Genomic DNA, 24,194 nt, shown 5'->3' with positions numbered 1-24,194 from the left:
GCTTTGAACAGATACTGGTGTGCATTTCTTTTTAACTTACTTTACAGTACTATCAATAAATCATAAAATTGTCTTAAAAACTTTCCTAAAACTCTCTTCCTATATATCATGTCTGACAGTACAGTATACAGTACTGTACAGTATACAGCACTCTTTTCCTTAATATTAATACTGAATTATTTAACCTTTATTGTCTTTACTTTACTTTTAATGGTTGGAAAATATTAGAAAATTTACTGCACTGAAATATGTAAACAACACATTTTCAACCAAAGAAATAAAATTCTGCTACAATGAATCAGTGAAGACGACCACATTACCTATACAGTACTGTACTGTACTGTACGTGATAATGTTCCCAACCTTAGCCTGATCATCATTCTTCTAATTTTTAATTCATTCTGTATGAAAGCATAAATATTTTCTCACTCTCTTTTTTAGTCTCCCATTTTTGGGTGAGGATGGGGAGGGGGTCAATGGGTACAAAAACCCCAGAGGGAGGAAAGAGCATGGAAGAGTTGTGTAAGAAAAGTACAGAAAAAGACAAGAAAAAGTTAAATCAACAAGTAGAAATGTTGCAAATAAATTCACATATCAAATATTTTAAATATTCTACAATTTATAAATATAATAAGCGTCAGCTTTGATGTGTGTGAATCATGCCGGCTGTTCTTACTAAATTTACTAAGTTTGTAAAAAGCTAAAGTCAGAAAAAAGCAAATTATATTATATGAATTATGATGAATCGTACACCAGATGAGGCTGAAGATATGAAAATAGGATAATGAATCCATAAATAAACTTGGTGAATGCAACGACCCTCAATTACAGTATCTCTGTTAAAGACAATATGTTCTCAACATAAAAAGTTCATGTAATTGAGAGTAAGTAGCAAGGTATGGCACACAGATACAGCACATATGAGAGCAGGACTTGGACATATATGGCGCGACTCCTACACACACATACACACATTCAACCACACGTATGAACAAACAAACCGTCCAAACACGCTGGATTTTTCGAACTTTTATAAATATTTCAGGTGAATAGAGGGCAGTCTGGAGCACCCTAGAAAGTCTGAAAAAAGTGAATTCTGGTGTACTGAAGTCCTGTGTAGAGAAGTTCTACTGTACTGTATATTATAATATGGAAGTTTTAAATTATCCCGTATTTACAAAACTTTAAGTGTCAGAAATTTAGATAGACACATCAATAGCATCTTTACCAACATTTCTTTTCTCTAGCAGTATTAAAAAAAAACTTGGTTCAATGTTTGTAGCAGGAGATACAGCACTACCTGGACTAAGACATTCATACCATTCGAGATGTGAAATATAGAGATGTTCATTCAAAAATATTTCTATACTGTACTTTGGTTTTAGATATTAATACCACTGCGGTCTGTCTTCATGAACGACATTAGAATAATAAGAAAAACCATTTACACGTACATCTCTTCAATGAAAAGTTTTCTAGTGCCTGTCACATGTATGCACGAGTACTGTACATGAATAGGTTACAATACAGGACTCAGGAAAAATTATTTATATACAGTATCTTATTACTATTTCTGATATTATATACACATCTACAGTATGAACTCCAGCACTATTATTAGAATATAGCTTTTACAAAACAAGTTGTCATTCTTTACTGTTATTTATCTTAATTCTGATGCTAACCTGTCATATTGGTTTCACTAAGGAGCTTAATGAGAAGCAAATCTACTACTCAGACCAACCAGCCCACAGAAGGGAAGTGTTCGTTAATGTAGAAAATGACAAGTAGTCCTACACTACTACTTAAATGGTATGAGTACCTTCTGCACTTGAACAATGACATGAGAACATCAGTCACAAAATATAACTTCAAGGAGACAAAAGTATAGATATCCACCTCAGTTCACAATAATCTATGTTTTATCAGTCATCCATAACACTACTGAACACCAATGGTCTGAATAATCAAAACCTCAGCCTAGAATTCATATTAAAGTACAATAAATTTTTTGCCATCACAAATTTTTTTCTAAAGAAATCATTGATAAATACTAATCAGTTCTTATCTACTGTACTTGACTAAATTACTTTCCAAATTAATTTATTTTAATTATCCCAGATTTACTGCTCTTTACGTCCCTTGTATTAATTCCATTTGAAGAAATACGTTTGTAATTTCAGGATAATTGGCACCGTCAGCACTTACTTAAATCAGGTCCAGAGAATAAATAAATTTTCTGTGCAGAGACAGTAAAAGTTTCTGGTTTAACCTTTCTTGTATAACTTGATAACTATAGAACCATGGCAACCAGCATACAATTTCTCCCTTTTCCCCTCTAAAAACATAGATATGTCATTTGTTTGGGATTTTGTCCATGTGAGTAACACTAAGAACAAAGGACATAAAGTCATACATACAATGAAAAAATTCATGTTATGGCACATTTGATATTTAAAAACATTTTTGAAAATTTCCCTAAATAATAAGAAATCTGAATTATAGATACATTAATGGCCAATATTCTCTACTGTATTACCTCAACAAAATTCCTTGCATAAACTCATAACTAAACCTCCTTTATTTTGTCCCCTACACATGAAGATGTTAACAAACTTCCTAAATGAGAAGGATGAGCTTACTTCCAAGTTTTGACATATCCGAGTCACCAGTTTTGAACACACCATCAACAGTAAAAACCCTCCAATCCTTCCTGGCTCTAGGAGGAAATGTACATCTTATGGATTAACAGTCCATCATGTGATATAGGTATGATACCCCTAATTGAACAAATATATTTGCAGGAGAATCTCTGCAGCCAAGACAGCATTCACAAATGAAAGAGAAAATAATGTAGACTTGCAATGTGCCTGAAATATGCATGTACAGTATAATGATTATTAACTAAAAAAAAATAACCTGGCCATTTTATAAAAAAGAAATACCATTCAGGATTACAAATACTTGCATTACAATATGTACAGTATAAAACATGCACTTGTAAGATATACTACCATGATATGGGACATTCTTGTTGTCATAGAAAAGGTGAATTTCAGTTATTTTTGGTTAATGCCTTTTTATCTATTAGAGGGATACTTTCTTTCCTATATTCCAGTCTCATAAACTAGGGAGAATTTAAATTGGCTTCCCAGATGTAACCAATCATTAAATATATTAACTACTACTGTACTACTTCAGCACTAAACTGTCTTACTGAAATGTGTCCCAGTGGAGAATAAATGTACTGTACTATAATTGTGTTATTCTTATTAAAGCACATGAGTCACAATCAATAGGTGTTTGTATGCACATTTACTGTTATCTGATAACCCCTTATACTAGTGGCAATGCTACTTAGTATTTGGTAATTAAGTGCTACTACAATACTGACAGAGCTGGTTGTTCAGCATGTAGATATGGTAGTTAATTTCATATTATTTCTTTATAAACTTAATGTTACTTCAGGAACTATTATGAAGAAAGAGAAATTTCAAATTATGTTATAAACAAAATTTAACTAAACCTACTTAGAAATAGGTAAAATAAATTCTAGAGTTTACACAACAAAGTTGAGGTAATCTTTGTATGATTGCATAAATGTTAGTGCTTCCACAACAAATCTGAAACTCAAACATAGCCTTTTAAAGACTTGAATAACTCCTTGTACTGATAATTTATGTTTTAACAACATAACAATTAAAATTAAGCTAACTTAAAGCAAGTGAGAAACAGGAATACCATGGTAAATATATTAAGTCACAATAAAATATTCAAACAGTGGAACAGTATCAAAGCCTATAATAATAAACATTACTATACAAGAACATGGGTATGGGAACAAGTGACCTGCATAGGGCTTGACCCCACCTTCTTGTACAATATTCAGTTACGAAAGTGAAGAAAGATTCAATAAATTTATGATGAGCAAAATTAACATAGATGTCCTGGTATTTTGCAAAACAAAGCTGAAGGGTAAAGGAGAAGGAAACAGTGTACTGTATACTTCAGAGGTGGATGGCAGGAGGGAGAGGAGAAGACCAGTAAGGAGACAAAGTATGTGGATGAATGACCAGAGAACATTGTGTTAAGTTAGTTTTGGGGAAGAATGTGATGAAGATGACTGATGTTAGGTTGTGTGAAGTGACAAGGGTAAATCAAACATATATCTTGGGCTTTTCTGTAGAAGCAGGATATCACAGTAGAATGCACCTTCAACAGCAATCTGATTGAATAAATAAAAAAAAAGAGTCTTGAAATGTATGTGTTTGCTGCTGATTCTGGCCACAGCTGCATTAGAACAGAAAAGGAAGAAAAACTTAATGTGCATACGAGGTGCCCTGTGGAAGAACTCGACAGGCACCAACACAACCAAAAATGAGATATTTATATCACTATATCCTCTATCCAGGCAAGTACTGTAAAAGTATTGAGATACAGTACCGATTTATGCCATTTTTAATAAGGTTGAAAGTCTATTTAGACACTTCGGTAAAGTCCAGAATACCTAATGTTTATTACAGTAATTGCAAAATTGTATTACAGTAGTAATTAGTAATAACAATATGTACATAATAATTCTCTAAGCATAATAATGTCAGAAAACCTTTATTGACGAAATAAATTCCAGAAAATGCAGTTAAAATTATCTTCTCAACTACATACATTACAGTACTTGAATTACTACTGTTTTACTGTTTATTACATGAAAACATAATACAGTATTGCAACATAAAGTAAAAAAATTTTGAAACTTTCTCTTATGCAGCTTACTTTCTGACATAGCTCTCTATGAAAATCTGTACATGTATTTGGAAATATTAAAGATGAACAGTACTAATATCATTTTCATTCACATCATCATTATGGGGAGGTTCAAATGTACAGTATGTGCGAAAAAAATGACAAGATATCGTTTATGATTCAAAAGTTATAGTAATGTTAATATCATGTAAATTTAACTGGATTTTCTGGATTTTTTGTATTTCAGCTGTTACCGAGTTCTTCCACAGGGTATCTCATGTGTATTAATTTTCTTATGTACAGTCAAGTACAGTATTTTCAATGAATTCATTATCATTTTAGACACTGGTTCAGAGGGCAGGATACTGCACCAATAACTGAACACCTCAAAGTAGATCAGTTTTCTATGGTGTTCATTCACAACCTAAGTATCCTGTATTCCCACCCTACACATGTTTATTAATCCAGATAAAAATGATCATTGCGTTCTACTACTTATTATATAAAGAATGATATAAGGATAAAACAACTTTCTGAAAAAAAAAGAGAATACCTATGACAGATATAAATATATACTGTATGTGTATACTGTAGCTATATTGGCTGCATTTGTGCTTCAATAAAATTGCAATATGCCAAGGAACCAGTCATATTCTAAAAAAAGAAAAGAAGGAACCTTAATATAAGTAAAAGCGGATCAAAATGAGATCAGTATTGATACCAGTCATTATAAACATTAGTTAAAAATTACCTAAAAAAATATAAGTAGAAAATCAGTAACTTATTTATAAATAAAAACATTTGAAATTCATACGAGCTTTCAAAGAAACGTACAATACAATATATTACATATTCAAAGCACATTTTTTTTAATGTGCACTCCTAAAATGAGTCTTCAGTCATCAAAGGTAACACTCTGAAGTGTTGAAATGTTAAGCTAAAAAAGTTGCAAGGTTTATGTCATGAGAACTCTTCTTAAATAGTTAGTTATGTTTCTAGTTGAGTGTTAAGCCACTTGAAGCCTTAAAACCAGCAATAAAACCAGTTTATATCTGAATGAGACGTTTCAAACAGATAGTAGACTTAATTTCTCATCTGTAAGACTTGGCAAAAATGGCACACAGCTCTTTAGCAAAGTACAAGCATCACATTTCACCTTAGCTTACAGAGTGAACAAGGCATCAGGCAACACAGTACTGGCCTGCCGCTCTCCCAGTCTTAGCTACATAAACTCCAGTGTTCATAATATAACTGTATCATAATGAGGACACTAGCCAGCACAGTCCAATGCACACTTCATCCAAAAGTTAGAAGGAGATATCTAAATGTACTAAATACATTATTCACAAGCTAATTTAGAGTCAAATGATGAGAGAGCAATACCAAATGCCTGAAGAGCACACATAGGATACCGGTAGTCCATGGTAAACACATCTTCTGCTACTCTCCCAAACTGCATGATGATGTAATCAACTGTAAAGAGGGAAATTCATGTAAATATAAAACAGGAAATAAATACTTGTTCGTAGTAAGCTTGGATACCGTAATGAATCGGAGGCATAAGCTATAAATTCCTCTTACAAATACATCACACAAAACCCACATAACAGGAAGAGGCATCTATTAATGAAAAAAAAAAGAGTAACTAATACATGACTAGTACACTGTGTCAATGTGTTACATTACTGCCATGATGGGATATAGAAATTAAATACTGTAACAGAAATAAACAGAACTAACCATCACTTTCATGGACAATTTGAAAATTTTTGACAGAGGCCTGAGTGACTCGACCATGGAAGTTTAGGACGTAACTCTGCGTGTCATCATTCCATACAGGTGTCTTGTTACATAGTTCAATCAACTGATCCATATTCTTGGTCTTCCATCGCTCTGAAAGAAATTTATGTTTTATTTTTAATGGTATACTGCACTGGTAAGGATGAGGTGACCTATAAAAAACTCAATTTTGTGGTTTTACATTACGTTCTAAAGCTAAAGCATATTTTATATTAAAAATGAAACCATACAAGAAGCTGTCTGACTCAACTTACCAATAAGACTATCATGTTCTACATTTGCACGAAATTCTACTCTTTGGTGGTCTGCTGTCATCCCTGGGAGTATCACAGTCATCTTCCTTGGACCTTTGAAGCCTAATACATTGGTTTCCTGCAACACAAGGTGAATAGTTATTTCTTTATAAAGGTTCAGAGTAAACTGTCAAAAGAAGCATGCAGTCAGCGTCCACTAAACGCATATGGTTATACGTAGTTTTGCAGAATAAAGCATTGTTTACAGCTGTTAAAAGTAATGCAGCATGTGATTGCATACAGTACATCAATTTAGCTCATCCTTCTTTATGGCAGTAAACCATTTACTGACTATGACACATCTATGTTACTGACTCTTATTTTTGTTTTTGTGGGAGTTTCACTTTATACCTCAAATACAAATAGTGTACTGTAATATTATTGTGAGTTCTGTAATTAAATAATGGTGTGGAATGTACTGTATAGAACTGTACTGGGTTTACTGTACCTGTAATTCATTATATTGTTATAATATACAAGCACATGTTGGAAATGGCTTAAAGACTTCAAGTACATTACATATAAAATATGGACAGTAGAGGTTTAGTATTTAGGAATTTACCATTAATTTTAAATTCCTAAGCAAAAATAAAATGCAAGAGCTAAGCCAGAATTAGTGTACATTCAAATTTGAATGTATTAATAAAATTACTAGTACAAAAGTATTACAAAATTGGTAAAGTAAATTATGCTTACATAAATGACAGCAGCCAATTCCTGTCTTGAGCCAGGCTTCTCTGTGGTGGTGGTGGTGGTGGTGGAGGAGGGGGCCTTCTTGCGACCCTCACCCCCATCAAATATGGTAAACTGTGTCCCCAATAAATTGGACCTTAATTTACCACAAAAAGATTCTCCTCCACGAGAGAGGTCAGTTGGATCAGCAGAGATCAAATAGTTAGAGGTGGCAGACTTCTTACGTTTTCGTCCTGCTAATAGGAATACCTGCAAAGTGTAAATTTGAATTAAAATTGGCTGAAGACCTTGACAAATTGCAACAAAAATGATTTATTAACATTATTATAATAATCAAATACAAAAAGAAACTTAGAAAAATTACACATAATTTACATTTTTTTTAGCTACTTAAGGACCTACAACAGAGATGACTACTGTAATACTGTACTGTACTGACAAATAAGATCAGACAATTCTTTTAAGAGATAACTTGATGTTTTGTACACAGGTTTACTGAGTAAACTCATTTTAACATTGAGTAAAACAGTCAGTAATACTATTAGCGATCAAGAGGACAATATACTACAGTATATGTTAAAACATATTTCTTTACTAATACTATATATGCACTGTGCCACATGTTTCTTTACTAATACTATATATGCACTGTGCCACAGTCTTGATGGTGTGAAAATTATATTTGCATCAAAATCAATGAGTATGATTCATTCATGAGAAATGACTCAGTGAAAAAATAATGCACAGTACAGCATTAAAATGCATCCATCAAGCTCATACCTGTAATAGGGTACTGTACTGAAAAGACTAAAATTTAGCTACAGCTTTATTGGATTCTCTTACATTTCAAAGAAAAAAATAGTGCTAACCTTTTTACCATCATCTCGCTCCATGTGCAGAAAGTAAGTAGGAAAGAGGCCACGGTCCATCCCCTTCCTGTCCCTTGATATGCGGCATTTGATAAGTGAGCCTTCAGGGGCCGGCTCTAACACAAACCTCTCCACCTCAGGACCGTCATCAAGGTTTCCTGCTAGTGATGACGGCATTTCACCTGATCCTACAGACTCCTGCAAAAATTACAGCCATTCTAATACTTGATATAAAGAATGAATATTTATCATTGGGGCTCAAAATTCAAATACTGTTATCTGGTACGTACTGAACACTGACACTGATTATAATGCATATGGGCATTTAAATCAGCAATATCCCCCCAAAAGACTATTGGGAATTACAATAAAAAACCTGAATATTACATGTAGATGTAGTGTAGTATGAAGTAATTAATTTGTTCACACTGTACTAAATATATGGCTATGAGGTCTTCAATAACAGTTGAATTCATTAAAAAATCTGCAGCAACTGAGTTTCCAAATGAAAATTTAAAATAAAATAATGAGGAACAGTTTTAAAACTGGACACTGTAAATGCTTAAAGGTTTACAGGAAAATGTTACAACTGTACCTAAGTTCAACTTTGGTACAGTTGTGGGAACACAACTTAGTAAGTTGTGTTCCCATTGAGCATGTGCAATAAATACTGTACTGTACAGTAAACAATAATTAATTACAATTACATTTATGATCACACCAAGTAAAATATTGGTTACCTTTGATCACATTGATTCTATATCAGTAGAAAAATAAATAGGTTCAAAACTGACAATTTTACCAAGTAAATATTGCGAGATCAAATAAGCCCCCAGGACACCACAAAAAAATCCAATGGTGTTAGACCTGGAGCATACTGCAGTACTGTCATGGTAGTATGGCTGTACAGTATAGCCATAATGACCTATCACATGTAGAAGTGGTTCTTCTTTGATCTTGACAAATACAGTATAATGACATGATTTCTGAGTCACCTGATAGCTTAACTAGTTTCCTGGATCTGTCAATGACCACTCCTTAAAAGGTTACAACAAATTTGTTGGATCGATTATGATCTCAATGCAGTCACGTTTAAAACTGTAAATGAAGGTGGATATATTAACGTAGTGTTTGTAAATGTTGGACTAAAATAACAATTATGTTTATATAGGTATGAATAATTGGATGTTATATATCCAGTATTGTACACCATAATTGTAGCCAATCATGATTACAAGGTAATGATTATAATTGGTCCCATGTCTGAAGTCAAATACTGTATTATAAAACAGCAAGACAATCCAAGGTGGAAAAAATCATTGGCTGAGCCGGGGTTAACTTCCTAGTAACCTGTAATAAGGTCAGGTTCATTTAAATTTAATCATTCGTGATACCGTATAGTTGGTAGCGTTATAATTATTACTCAAAGAAAAAGTTTAACGTTATTCATGTATTTATCTAGACAATGTAACAAACAGAGAGTGAGATGGTGTGGTTGTGTTAAGTAGTATGGATGGTACACTTACGGCACTGTTGGGCCTCATCCCTTGCTGGTCCTGGCCCTGCTGGGAGATGGAGAAGGCGTGGGCCTGTGGGAGCACCACAGCATGGGAGGGCTCGTCGGGCGATGCCGGCGACGTGGAGGGAATGATGGGTGTAGATTCCTGGTCTTCCACGTCACCGTCCACAAAACCACTCAGCTGGAGGCCCGCCAGCTTGCGTTCAGTCTCTGTGGATCAAGATGTACTGTCATTGATGTCTCCTTTAATATACTCCCTGCCCACACCATCCACTACTACACCCTCCTTAACAAACACCTCCCTCCCCATACTCCACCCTCAACAGAACAATTAAAACATACGTCATATTCGGTTAATGTGCATTCTATCAAAAGATTCTCTGCCTTAATTTTATCTCTTAAGTGACCAATCCAAGGACACATTACCTACAATTCCCCGGATAATCACCCCCGCTGTAATTCCTTCCTGAGTCATGGAAATCCTCACATATCTCATTAATAACGTGGATGAGGTGTTGGTGGAAAGTGGTGTTTGGCCTGATCCAACTCTCTGTGGACTCATTTTCCCTTCATAGCTGTCTGACCGATCATCAGCGCTCTGGCCACTGATTAGCTGAATCAGGTCACGTGGTACAAATAAAACACAGGAAGTGGCAGCACTCTGGCCGCTGATTGGCTGAAGCTGGTCACGAAAACAACTTAATGATGAAATTTATTAAGAATAATTCTCAACATATTTTATATCCATGATTTACAAAAATAGTAATCTTTTTTTTTTCATACACGACGATTATGAGTTAAAACAGACAACAGATTGGACAAACACACTTTCATCTTATCTCAGCTTACTGTCAAAACCATAACAAAATCATTAACTTATAAATATTCTTAATTACGATTAATAATTTATTAAGATTAGAATATTATACACACACACACACACACACACACACACACACACACACACACCCAGAATACATTACCTCTTAAGAATCGTCTCAGAGCTGCAAAACTCATGTCCACTGATGGGGGTCGTAAAGTGTGTGAGGTGGTGCGGGGATGGTGTGGGGGTCGTGGGGTGTCTTATGGGGGTAGTCGAGGGGTGTGTTGCGGGTGGTCGTGGGGTGTGTGTGTGTGGTAGTTTGGTGCGGGAGAGCAATGGTGACTCCTTTACCCTTGTGATCGTGTAGTTTCACAAGCACTACATCAGCTGTTTATATGACTGCCCAATATTGTTATCCCTGGTGGCGTGGGGGGACGAACACTGCTCACTCACGTCAGTCCTGTGTCCCTTCCAGTTTTGTATCACGACCACAATAACGCTGGGATTCCACTCGGTGTGTAAAGCCAATACGCAGGCTTTTTTTTAGGTACTTTTATCATTTAAGAGCATTTAATTAATTTATATAATACTTTGCTCTTATACAAAGCTACAATTGGTAAGTATTTCAGTACTGGAGCCTTTTTTGTGTTGGTTCTGGCACATACTTGCTACACTGTGCTCCTTGTCTCAGGTTTGGTTGCCTCCAAGAGTCTTGACACAACACTCCTTCTCTTTGGTTCACACCCTTCCGGCGCACAACGTCTGGTGCCCATTAAACTCATTAGTAACTCAGTTGTGGTTGAGTGACCGAGGTGTAGAGGTGGGTGGTGAGTGGCAGGACATGTGTGAAGGCCTCGGGGTTCAGGTACTCACGAAGGCGTGGACGGAGGGGGGGTATATCGTCTTCTGATCATCACATATTCTTGCTGCTACAGCGCACTGCCCACCTAAAAGTCTACATCGTTAAACACAGCGTTCTGATCGTGTTATCAAGTATAGACTAACACCACACTCATTCACTGGTTCACAATATGTCACAGTCGGGCACTGCTGACGTCCCAGAAACAGTATAACAGTGTATGGACGGAATGATCACCCTACACCAGCAGACCCCACACTCCTGAGCTGTGGTGTGTTGTGGAGGAGGTCGTGGGCGGCGCCTCTCTTACCCTCAGCCACGTGCACGCCGCCACCTGTTGCGCGTCCCCAGAAAACACACTTACCGGGGGCTACACAGCTACATCTGCCTTGTTAACTGTCTCATACTTGTCCCGACTAGCGTGCCTAACCTCCCTGACACATTCCTCACACCAACACATCATCCTGGCGTCCCTCCCTTGGGTCTTTGCGTTACTTTCCCCAAAATGTGGCACGGGAGCGACAGAGTTCTTCCTGAGGGGAAGTGAGAGAGACTGAGAGGAGACGAGGAACTGCAGTTGGTACTGGAGGGGAGAGAGAGAGAGAGAGTGTGCGATGGTGGGCGGTAGGCAGACTGACTGCCGCCATGGTAACTGCTACTACCAGCAGGGAGCACACACGCCTCCTCCCTCCATCACTGTGCTCCCTCGAACACACACCACAGCTATCATTCTCTCCCTCATCGCCATCACAACTCTTTCTCAACCACACTCTCCCTTACTGCTCCCTGCCCTTAATATTCTCCCTCACTGTGTCCTACCTCCCACATCTCCACCACTCTTCCTCCCTCACTGTGTCCTACCTCCCACATCTCCACCACTCTTCCTCCCTCACCCACTGTTCTCCCCCGCACTGCATTAATTGTCCCTCTCCCGCCTCACACCAGCTTATGTCTTCCACTAAGAATCTATGTCCAGTTTTGTTTTGTTTGTCATTCCTGAAACTGATTGACTGACTGACCGACCGACAATGTGTTATTTCACGTGAGGGAGTTTTGTTTGCCAGATACACCTCAATATTGACACGTCGGGCATAAAGACCGGCACTAACGCAGCTTTGACCGATTCTCTGTTATTTCAGTCATCATTAGGGCCTTTAATCCTCACAACCCTCCCTTCCTTTCTATTCCTCCCTTCCTCACTCTTTCCATCTCTCTCTCTCTCTCTCTCTCTCTCTCTCTCTCTTCCTCTCTACCCTCCTCTCCTTTTCAACCCCCCTCCTCCTTCCCCTACAGAAAAATAAGGGCCATAATCCCTTGACAACAACAAGCCAGCCAGCAGGACACACACACACACACACACACACACACACACACACACACACACACACACACACACACACACACACACACACACACACACACACACACACACACACACACACACACACACCTGCCACTGTCAAGAATAATTCAAGATTACAAGAAGTGAACGAACAACCATGACAAATAAAAATGTTAACTCAGCCAGGTAACGTGTCAGACAGGTGTAAACAAGACACACACACACACACACACACACACACACACACACACACACACACAAGTGACACAACACAAAGTGGATATAACATTCTACATCATTCACCCACAACTAATTATTCATTTCACCCTCAATTCAAAATATAATTCATCTTTAAATCATTCTATTAATCACCCTCATATCGCTATTTATCATTCACCTTCAATTCTTATTTGCGTCTTATTTAAATCATCCATTTGTTATATAACCTCTAATCACATTCAATAGTGACATTCTAATTCAAACCATTCCTCTTTTACGTCATCGATATCAACAACGTTCTCATTTTGGTCAATCTTCTCTTTATATTATTCTTATCATTCTTAATCATTACTATCTTCTCCTTTATCAGTCACATCACAGCCATTCTTTCCTCCTATATCTTTCAAAGCATTCTTGGCATATTGCTTCCCCTTGTATTATTCACATCATTCTCGGTTTACTGAGACGTCATTCATCTGCTTGTCTGTCTGTCTGGTGAACGAGTATCACCCAAGCACGAGAGTAAAAACAAACAATAACAGTCAATGTTATCAAAGTACTATTTTTTCTTAACCCCAAAAAGCGAACGTAATCTAACCAAACTTTTGATATTTTAGGATATAGTTAAGTTGAGTTAGGTTAGGTTACCATGAAACCTTTGAAATTACATTGGGTTAAGCTTCCTTAATTCCTTGCTTCTCTTCGCTGGCTATTTCGTAGGGAAAATAAGCGTGCAACGAGATTCTTGCAACAGTGAAAATGCACAACAATGGATAAACTTGACGGGCTCTCGTAAAGACAGCTCGTTATGGTCCATTAATATGTGGCACAGTCATTGGGGTGTCTTGCCTGGTCGATCTCTGGGAAACTCTTAAATGATGAGAGCAACATCGTCGACCATCACAGAAAACGGTAGCTGATGTACGTTCTCTTTTGTGGCTCTAGTTTACGGGTATACTATAATATATTATACAGAGGAAGGCGAACTTGAAAGAAGTCCATAACTACGTTTGCTTAGTTCGTTTGCTCTCTCATAAACGATAATTTTATTAGTTAGCTACACATCTTCGCAAAAAAAATATAGCCAGATAAGGTATAAATTTCTTCAAATACATATAATTTCAGCAGGGGCAATTTTTTTTTTTACTGAAACACACCAACACTGTACCTAGTAGCTCACCTAAAGCATACTTACTTATTCAACATATAAATTATTCTGTAAGTAAAGTAAATCTCCTGTAGCAAACTAAAAACAGATCTGAATTACTTATTGTTATAACAGAGACGAAGTGACAGCATATCTAAAACAGAATAGTTACCCACTGCGACAACGCCCATCCAGCGCCCCATTTTCTTTACCACATAACATTTTCTTTGAGTCTGGATCAACACAGTAAAGTTACAGTGCGAGGGGTGGTGGTGCTGTAGCTCTGGCCGCCGGGGGGATTAATAATTGATCCACCATTATCGGAAATACAGAGGTTAAAGGTGGATAATCCTACCGAGGACAACTCACTCTTCACACCGTCATCCGCTCGTCTGTTTCATGTGATATACAGTAATACTTTCACCCTGGCTGATTCATGCAAGGGTCACAGACTACTTGGAGTGGATTTTCAGGGGGGTTATTAGTATAGTGTTAGTGAGTCTGCCCAGTGTTGGACCGATCTCTCGTCAAATATCGTACCAAACTGAGCTTGGTTTGGGAAGAGAACGTTATCGAAACAGCTTTTGTAATCAGTCACTCAACTGCATTGTTTAGTGGAAACTTTTGTTCGGCAACATAAGCTTGATTAAAGTCAGGTATTCGTTGTATAGTTTATTACACGATTTAAATAAAAAACAACAACAATATTTAATTAAGATTTGAATCAAGCGGCAGTCATATTAATAACGTCATAGATGTAAACAAAGCTAATAACACAACATATCACATCACAATACAACACAAAATAACGCAACACAAACCAACCCAACACAGCAACTCAACCCAACACGTGATAAACACTCAACTGTTCTGAGAGATAGCGAAATATTTCTAGTTACGTTAAAGAAGTTATCTCCCGACCAGTAAAATGTGACCAACTAATTCTCCAAAATCTCTTTCAGGTGTGAAGGGAAAATCGGATTCCAATACTAGATCGTCAACCACTTCCCACCGCTAACCGTCCACTGCTATAAACGCCCATCTTATCTATCTCTTTACCAACGTGAGTTTGAGCTTCATCACTGAGAGATACTAGATACCTATATTGTTCATCTCAACTCACACACACATACATATATATTCTTATACTCACACACATACAAACACATTCTTACACACACACACACACACACACAATACCCTTCAATGGTTCTACAGACTTAAAACAGAAATAACACAATATTACTACAACATCCACACCACGTACACTACAAGGCACTAGATGTCTGTATGTCAGTCACGTGATCGAGGTACAGTTGCCAACCCGCGCTCCTGTAAATTAACACTGAATCATATTATTATTTTAGCTCAATAACACAATAAAGACTCACCGATATATTATTAATTTACGAGCGATGTTAAATTCAACCTTTTAACTTAATAATTGCTAAGTTGTCGAGTTTTTTATAGAATGATAATTAATAATATAGTTTTTTTTTTTAAATATAATTTGAGATTTTGTTCAAGAATAGTGTAGAGTAAGTAAACCTTGGCTAGCCACGTCCGTAGACTTATATGCCCACCAACCATCAGAGGTGTGTGTGTGTGTGTGTGTGTGTGTGTGTGTGTGTGTGTTTTATCCAGCAGAGCAAATAATTAATTTAATATTCCTGTACCGGCCAATAATTAATACAAGATAGATACCAGGTGACAGAGGATCAATATAGGTGGTGGTGTGGACACGGGGAGGAGCGGCCACACACACACACACACACACACACACACACACACACACACACACACACACACACACACACACACACACACACACACACACACACACACACACACACACACACACACACACACACACACACACACACACGACGTTCAATACCACCAAATGGGAAACTGTTCGTCTGTGGCAGCCAGATGATGGCCAGACCCGACACTGTTTATCGGGGGACCTTCATGGTGCCGCCCACTGCCTTGATTTAACGAGAAAGAAAAATCCCCAAATTCCCTTCATGAACTACTAACCATTAGACAACAGCTACAAGGGTGATTCGAGATCAGGAATATGTGTTTTTAATGCTGTGTATGTGTTTTTGGGGGAAAGAAGCGGTAACTACTGAGTAATTCGATGTTTTACGGTGGCGCGGCGCCCAAGTGACAATTTTGTGGTCAGTGTCAAGTTAGATGAAACACAAATTGTGACGGGAACGACCAGGGTGGAGAGGAGAGTCTCGGGGGGCGGGGATTTCAGGTGGGGAGGGGGGGGGGGCAGAGTATAGAACATGGGAGAGTCAAATGAAGACAAGAGTGAGGAGACGCTGGGGTGAGGGAGGAGAATAGGAGGAGCCCAGACATAACACCACCACCTAGAAATCACACCAAGGATTGAGGTGGTCAGGTGAAGTGTGGCTATCCTGCTTGGTGCTACGTGTCACCCCAGTCACCGTGTACACAGACCACCACCCACAAGTAGCGACCAACACGTCTATATATTCCAGGAGTGAGAAACATAACAACAATTTAACTGAGACACAGATGACCCCATACACCCTGCTCGCTCAGTCACCCGCTGCCATCTTGGTCTGCCAGCAACACATTATTAAACAATTATCCCGTAAAAGAAATATTCATTGCTGGAATCCGACTTGATGTCATATATAAATAAAGGGTATTCTTATAATATAACCAAGGTATAATATTTTACATCACGTGACTTGCCTGTACCTGACCCTGGGGACTTATTCTCAGTTTTCTACAAGAGCACGAAACTATATATTGTGAAGAGAGATATATCAAGGAAGAGAAGCTTGTCATAATAATGTGTAGTAATTAAGTGTAAGAAAAATATAAAAATAAAATATTTAAACCCGAATTGTAATACCGGGAGAGAAAATAACATTCGAAGCCTCACATTCACCTGCCGTGTTTACAATAGACTCGGGTCAACAGGCGGCCATGTTGCTTTGGTCAATAACAACAAACATGGCGAGGCGTGCATGGATAATTCTTTATTATGAGATATGATTAGTTTGTGTACCTACGAATGTGTGAATCATGACAACCTAACATTAACTGGGGCGATTAGAGCTTTATTCACAGGTGTATATGAAGTAAACAGGTCAGAAATGTTTCACTAGTTAATTTGAATGTGTTTTGGCGCTACGTCCTGTTATGTCTAATTAAGTCAGGGTGGCAGATTTATCGAACTACACACACACACCACACACACCACACACACACACACACACACACACACACACACACACACACATGAAGGATTATATCACCGTCAGTGTTGTATTCGTCGACAAACAGACACACCGACACGACGTTTATTTTACAGGAATAGTTCGCATGTTGTTGTTTTGATCCCTTGCGTGTCTACCTTCCGCCTCAGTGTGTCAGTCTTTTTTTTCTTCTTCTCAAGCCTCCTGCAGGTGTAGGAGGAGGTGTAAAAGGAAATAGGTAGCATATCACACCTCCTGCCTCCCCTTCTTCAGGAGCGTGATGGTGGGTGGTGGTGGAAACATTGTTCAGTTTTATGCTTAAACACTCCGGGCGGCAGGTGACGTAACCTCCTCATCTGGGAACACGAGTTATGCTCACCTGGATGTGTGGGTGTGGGTGTGGGTGTGGGTGTGGGTGTAGGTGTGGGTGTGGGTGTAGTGTGTGTGTGTGTGTGTGTGTGTGTGTGTGTGTGTGTGTGTGTGTGTGTGGACTAACAAACGGTCACAACACATCATCAAGGCTCAGGATCATTAGGAGTGAAAAAAATAAATTCTAGGTGATTACCCCTCCATTAGGGTGAGGCCCCCAGGGTGATCAGGCCCCCAGCCAGGGGTGATCAGGCCCCCAGGGTGTTCAGGCCCCCAGGGTGTTCAGGCCCCCAGGGTGTTCAGGCCCCCAGGGTGTTGCGTCACACTGTACACCGCTCTACCACAACAAATTATTTTACTTTATTTATTTTTGTGGTCGGGCTTCCCTCAACATACCTGTACACGTTAATTAGTTAAATGATGTACTAAAGAAAGGTAATATAATAAGTAATCTTTCTTCGGTACATTATTTTACTTCGTAGTTTGTTGAGGTAAATAGATCAATTGGTCGTATAGGGGTGATTGTTGTACACACAGGTGAACTCTGACACCTGGATGATCTAAGCTTGTACAGTCGCCAGCATAGAGTGCATCACGTGAAGATTAAGCACCCTATAGCTAACCTAACCTAACCTAACTTAATCTAACCGAATCGAATCGAATCGAATCTGATCTAGCCTAACCTAACCCCCTCCCAGGTACCATTTCAGTGATTTGTCATTAGGTAAAATACAGTGGGAAGCCTAATCTTCACGTGAGTAGCCTTGGGGAGAGAGGTGAGGAGGCGAGGGGAGCCTTGGGGAGAGGTGAGGTGGGAGAGAAGCCTTGGGGAGAGGTGAGGTGGGAGAGAAGCCTTGGGGAGAGAGGTGAGGTGGGAGAGAAGCCTTGGGGAGAGAGGTGAGGTGGGAGAGAAGCCTAAGGGAGAGAGGTGAGGTGGGAGAGAAGCATTGGGGAGAGAGGTGAGGTGGGAGAGAAGCCTAAGGGAGAGAGGTGAGGTTTTCCCACTTTCCCAAATTGAGCGAAAAGTCACTTCAAAGGCTGGCACACTGGGACCACCTCTCACTCGTCACATCCATTCCCTCTCCATTCCCTCTCACTCTGGTTCCCCTCCTATTCCTCTTTTCTTGGGTCTCTTAATCCTACACTTTATCACTCAGTTTAACTCTTTCTCTCTTCCTTTGCAAGGGAGTTCAGGTTAGGTTTGGTTAGATTAAGTTAGGTTCAGGTTAGGTTAGGTTCAGGTGTTACCAAATAGCGTTTCGGCAGATGGCCCCGGGAAGTGCGCGAGCCAGTCAGTCAGTAGATTATGTCAACAGAGTTAGTGAACCTTGTGTGTACACATCGCCCCAGGCTCCTGCAGGCTGCCTCAACCTTGGGGAGAGCACGTACAAACTGGGGAGGGGAGAGGGAAAAGGCGAGAGAGTGAGTCATGGAGGGGTGGGAGGGTGAAGGAAAGTGGTGTGGGAGCAGAGTGATGGGGAGAGGAGGATGAAGGAAGGAGGGGGGGAGACAGGCGACTATAATGGGGAGGGAAGGAAAGGTGGGAAGGTGAAGGAGGAGAGAAGCGGGGAGAGGAGGAGGTAGGAAGGAGGTAGGAAGAGGAAAAGGGGGAGGTGGAAAGAGGAGGAAGAGAGGCGAGAAGGTCAAGATGGTGGGTAGTGGGGAGAGAAGGGGAGTTGAACAAAAAGGGGAGGGGAGCATTGAGGACATGAAAAGAAAGGAGGAACGGAGAGAGAGGGAGAAAGAGGTGGCAGGAAAAATCAGGGAAAATGGATAAGAATGGAGAGAAAAACGAAACAGAGGGGTGGTAGTGAGAGGCAAGGGGAGAGACAACTCTCTCTCTCTCTCTCTCTCTCTCTCCTTCTCCCTTTCTGTCTCTTTCTGTCTGTGTGTATTTCTATATCTGTCTGTCTGTCTTTCTGTCTGTCTGTCTGTCTGTCATTTCCTGTTGCCTTAAGTTTCCTTCACACTAACCCTTTAAGTTCAGTAAGCCACAACTATGAATACCAATCCTGACTGAGTGACTGAATGGGTGACTGACTGAGTGACTGACAGAATGATTGGATGGAAGGCTGAGTGGCTGACTGGATGGCTGACTGAGTGATTGACTGGGTGACTGAATGAGTGATTGAATGGATGACTGACTGGATAACTGACTGAGTGATTGATTGGGTGGCTGATTGAAAGACTGGGTGACTGACTGACTTGACTGAAGGGGGATACGGAAGGAGAGACAGGAAGCAGACATAACGCTAACGCCGCACCCAGTAACCCGGAAATGCGGCCCGGAAACATCCCTCTTCTCTTACTACACCAAAGGAGCGTCCCGGGGGAGGGTGAACCTACTGCAGGAGGCGAAGAAACTGACTGGGAAAAACTGCCAATGTACAGTTACTAAAAAAAAAAAAAAAAGCTATACAAATTTATGTTGAGCAAAATATGACACAACGGACGAAGGATTTTGACAACCCTACCGAGACAACAGGAGTGGCAGTGTTTATTCTGAAAGTCATCGATTACCCTCAAGTACAAATAGCTTTTATGAGTTACTATACACACAAAACAAGATAATATACAGATATCATTGTTAATATACCGATAAGAATGTCACTATAGGGATAAAATTAACAGTGAATAGAAAAAAAAGCAACGAAGAGGAACAGAAAAAGATGATTATTTCGTTAAATATTTCTGAGGAGAGAAAGAGCTGTGGAACATGGCAGCTTCTCTTACACGTCCCGACCAAAGTGTCTTTTATATATATATACTGTGGAGACAATAGTAGTGACTTGACGCAGTGTGTTGAGTGTTGCCTCTAGTGGTGGTAGAGAGAGTAGGGAGAGGGAGAGGGAGGGAGAGGGGGAGGGTGAAAGGGAGGGAGAGTGAGAGGGAGGGAGGGAGAGAGGGAGAGAGGATACAGGGGTCATATGTGTCATTCGGCACTATTGTGGTGTGGTGTGGTGTGGTGTGGTGTGGTGTGGTGTGGTCCTCAGTAAGTAACACACTCCTCAGTCCTCACCTATTTCCTCCTTTCTCTAATTCCCCCCTTTTACTTCCCTTCTCTTCCCTCTCCTCTTCTTCGTCACGCCCCTCTCTTTTCCCCTCCCTCTCACCTCCCCTCTATCACGCTATCCCACACTTCTTCCGTTCCCTCTCCCCTCATTCTCTTTAGTCACCTCCGTTTTTCCCCCAAGAAGTCCTTCATTTTCTTTCTCCCCTCTCCCTTACTCCCCTCTCTAGCCACTCACATTCACTCCCCTTAATTCTCCCCTCCCTCTTTCTCTCTCATCACCTCCCGTTTTTCCAGTTTCCTCTCCCTCTCAATTCTTTTTCCACCCCTCTCACCCATCCCCCCCACCCCCCCCACCCCCTCTCCTATCCCCCTCCCGACCCTCAGGAACCCCAAGGTCCCATTCATCACCTCACCATTACCTGACCACTGAGGTGTTACTGTAATAGTGGTAGGTGAGTGGGTGGGGGAGTGGTGGGGGAGTGAGTGTGATGGAGAATAGTGGTGGAAGTGGGGTGGGTGGGGGGTGGGTGGGGGTGGGTGGTGAGTGGTGGGTGGTGGGTGGGGGTGGGTGGTAGTGGTGGAGTGTGGTGGGTGGGTGGGGTGGGTAGTGGTTGGTGGTGGTGGTGGGTGGTGGGTGGGGTGGGTGGTGGGTGGTGTGGTGGGTTGGGGTGGGTGGGGTGGGTGGTGGTGGGTGGTGGTGGGTGGGGTGGGTGGGGTGGGTGGTGGTGGGTTGGTGGTGGGGGTTGGGTGAAGTTGGGTGGTGGTGGGTGCAGGGGTGGGTGGGGAATTGGGTGAGTGGTGGGTGGTGATGGGTGGGGGTGGAGTGGGGGTGGGTGGTGATGAGGTAAGGTTAGGTTAGGTTAGGTTGTATTAGATGAAATTAGGAGAGATTAGGTGAGTTTAGATAAGATATAGTTAAGGTGCTGTAAGTAAGGTCAATCTAAGCGAGGGTAAATAAAGTCAAATTGGGTTGTTAGGCTTCGATTCCTACTGCAGGGGCCAGCGAGAGGCACTGTGGCCCCGATACTGGCACTCTGTCACCTTGATGACCTCACTACTGGCCCCCTCTGTGTGTGTGTGTGTGTGTGTGTGTGTGTGTGTGTGTGTGTGTGCTCTAAATGAAACATAACATGATCCAAATAGCGAAGTGATTTATCTGTTCATTCAAGCTGACCTAATCCATCCCATCATCCACCCTAAGCTGGCCTGGGCCACACAACTCTCTCCCTAATCCCCAGAAAGTATCTCTCCGCTTTCTCAGATCTCTCTCTCTCTCTCTCTCTCTCTCTCTCTCTCTCTCTCCGAACCATCATCAAGTCTTCCATTACTCCTCCTTCGTCACAGCTGCAACCCGAAACTTTGTCTTGCCTCCTCAATCAAAGAAAATTCCCTCCTTCCTCCCCTTCACCCACCCCTCCCCACTCCATTACCTTCTGTTCCACCCCTCCTCCCCCACCCACCCCCCTTCACCTCAACTCCTCAGATAGTTCCCCCCTTTTCAAAAACCTTTTCTCTTCCGAAGATTGAATTTCTGAGGTTTCCATTTAAAGTGAGTGAATGAGTTAGACGAACGTGAGAGAGAAGAGAGATAATCTTCTCTCTCCAGCTCTCCTTAGCCGCCTCCTTCCTGTATCATATACTCCTCCACCCTCTCCCTTTTGTAACCTCCTCAGGCCCTCACCCCGCTCGCCCCTTGCTGCAGTTACCCCCCCCTCTCTCCCTCCTCCTTTTGATGTCAACTTCTCAGCGCCCCGTTCTCCTTCCCTTTGAATTCCACTGCACCCGCCTCCCTCCCTCCTTCTCTCCCTCCCCTCTGCCCAATGCTTCCCTTTCTCCCCAGACACAGCTCCTCTTCTCCTCTCGACACAAATATCTCCCACCCCTCCTCCCTACTCCTGATATAGCTCCTATCCTCCTCCCGAGACTAAAATCTCCCTCAACCCACATCCCCCCAACCACACCATCTCTCCCTCCCACCCCCACCATCCCCTCCCCACCCCCACCATCACCTCCCCTCGCCCCCTCCTTCAGGTACCCACCAGTAGTGTTGTCGTCCTCGTCGTCGGTAAAGTCAGAGGTCTGGCCCACTACAGGCAGGACTTGCACCGTTGTCATGGCTGCGTCCGGACTCACGCCGTCCGTCATAGCGTACTGCAGCGGCCCGTCGTAACCTGTAACAACCACCAGAAGTAGTTAGTCTCACCTGTTAATGACGTAAACATCACTACTACCATAACAAGGTAGGCGAGCGTTCTAAGGTAGTCTTTATTATCAGCAATCTCAAATAAATTAATAAAGTAAACAGGAAAATAAATAAACAAATAAATAAATATATAATTAAATAAATATAACAACCATCTATTAAAGAAAATTATATTGGTCCTTGGTATTGGTCAATTAAAACCAATTAACTATTATTATCACAAAAATTATTTATACATCATCACAAACAACTAACCTAACCTAACACACACCTGTATCAACACTAATTACCACAACTACAGGAGCTCCATAAAAGATACTAACATTATCATCACATCTATATAGGTTGAGTAGTGTCTCTCCACGTGGATGTGTTCATCTAAAATCGAACACTCAATATTTCCCCGATCGTCCTCACTACAACACGGGTTTAAGCTATTGTGGTTATTCTCACACAGTCTCTCCACCCAGTAACACCGAGAGGAACATTCAGTCACAATAACAACCATTAAGTAACGTAACAAGGGCCTCCCATCAGAAGTCTCCGTCCTCAACACACCGACATATCACATTACCATCACAATACTGGCAGTTAGCGGGAGGAAACACAGTCCTTCACGCACCTTCATTATCACAATGACTCATGTCTCGGTAATGACAACTAGAAATGGTAGCCAGGGAAGGAGGAAGGGGGGAGGGGGGATGGGGGAGGGGGAGGGAGGATATCACTGCCTCCTGCCTCTCATGTGTATTTAAATGTATCTATTAAACTGTATGTATGTATGTATGTATGTATGTATGTATGGCAATGTGTGTATGTATGTATGTTTATTCACTTTTTGATCACGATTATTCCTCTTTGCTTACTTCAATTATTAGCTTTGTGTTCAACTGTCGTCTTTATGTTCATTCTAGAAGTTCTCGTATGTAGATAGTTCAGCCACCCAACCACGTGATGCCTCTACACACAACGGACCCCCCCTACTGGCATTTACACAACACATGGACCCCCTACACCTTTACATGGACCCCCTACACAACACATGGACCCCCCTACTGCC

At 40.6% G+C, this 24,194-nt stretch overlaps 1 protein-coding gene across 1 annotated transcript; it reads right to left on the bottom strand.

Annotated features, from left to right (window-relative positions):
• Positions 1 to 23,102, bottom strand: LOC121861664 (tubby protein homolog). Its single transcript, XM_042359559.1, has 7 exons — positions 22,971 to 23,102; positions 9,925 to 10,127; positions 8,399 to 8,596; positions 7,533 to 7,778; positions 6,798 to 6,915; positions 6,484 to 6,636; positions 1 to 6,216 (listed from the first exon to the last, which is right to left on the bottom strand). Exons 1-7 carry the CDS (start codon positions 23,074 to 23,076, stop codon positions 6,083 to 6,085), a joined length of 1,158 nt encoding a protein of 385 aa, XP_042215493.1. The 5' UTR covers positions 23,077 to 23,102; the 3' UTR covers positions 1 to 6,082.
• Positions 23,103 to 24,194: the final 1,092 nt, after the last annotated feature.

The sequence above is a fragment of the Homarus americanus genome, unplaced genomic scaffold, assembly GCF_018991925.1.
Source record: "Homarus americanus isolate GMGI-L3 unplaced genomic scaffold, GMGI_Hamer_2.0 scaffold51216, whole genome shotgun sequence".
NCBI classification, from domain to species: Eukaryota; Metazoa; Arthropoda; class Malacostraca; order Decapoda; family Nephropidae; genus Homarus; species Homarus americanus.
The sequence above is the reverse complement of the archived record's forward strand: the minus strand, read 5'-3'. Positions and strand labels throughout refer to the sequence as shown.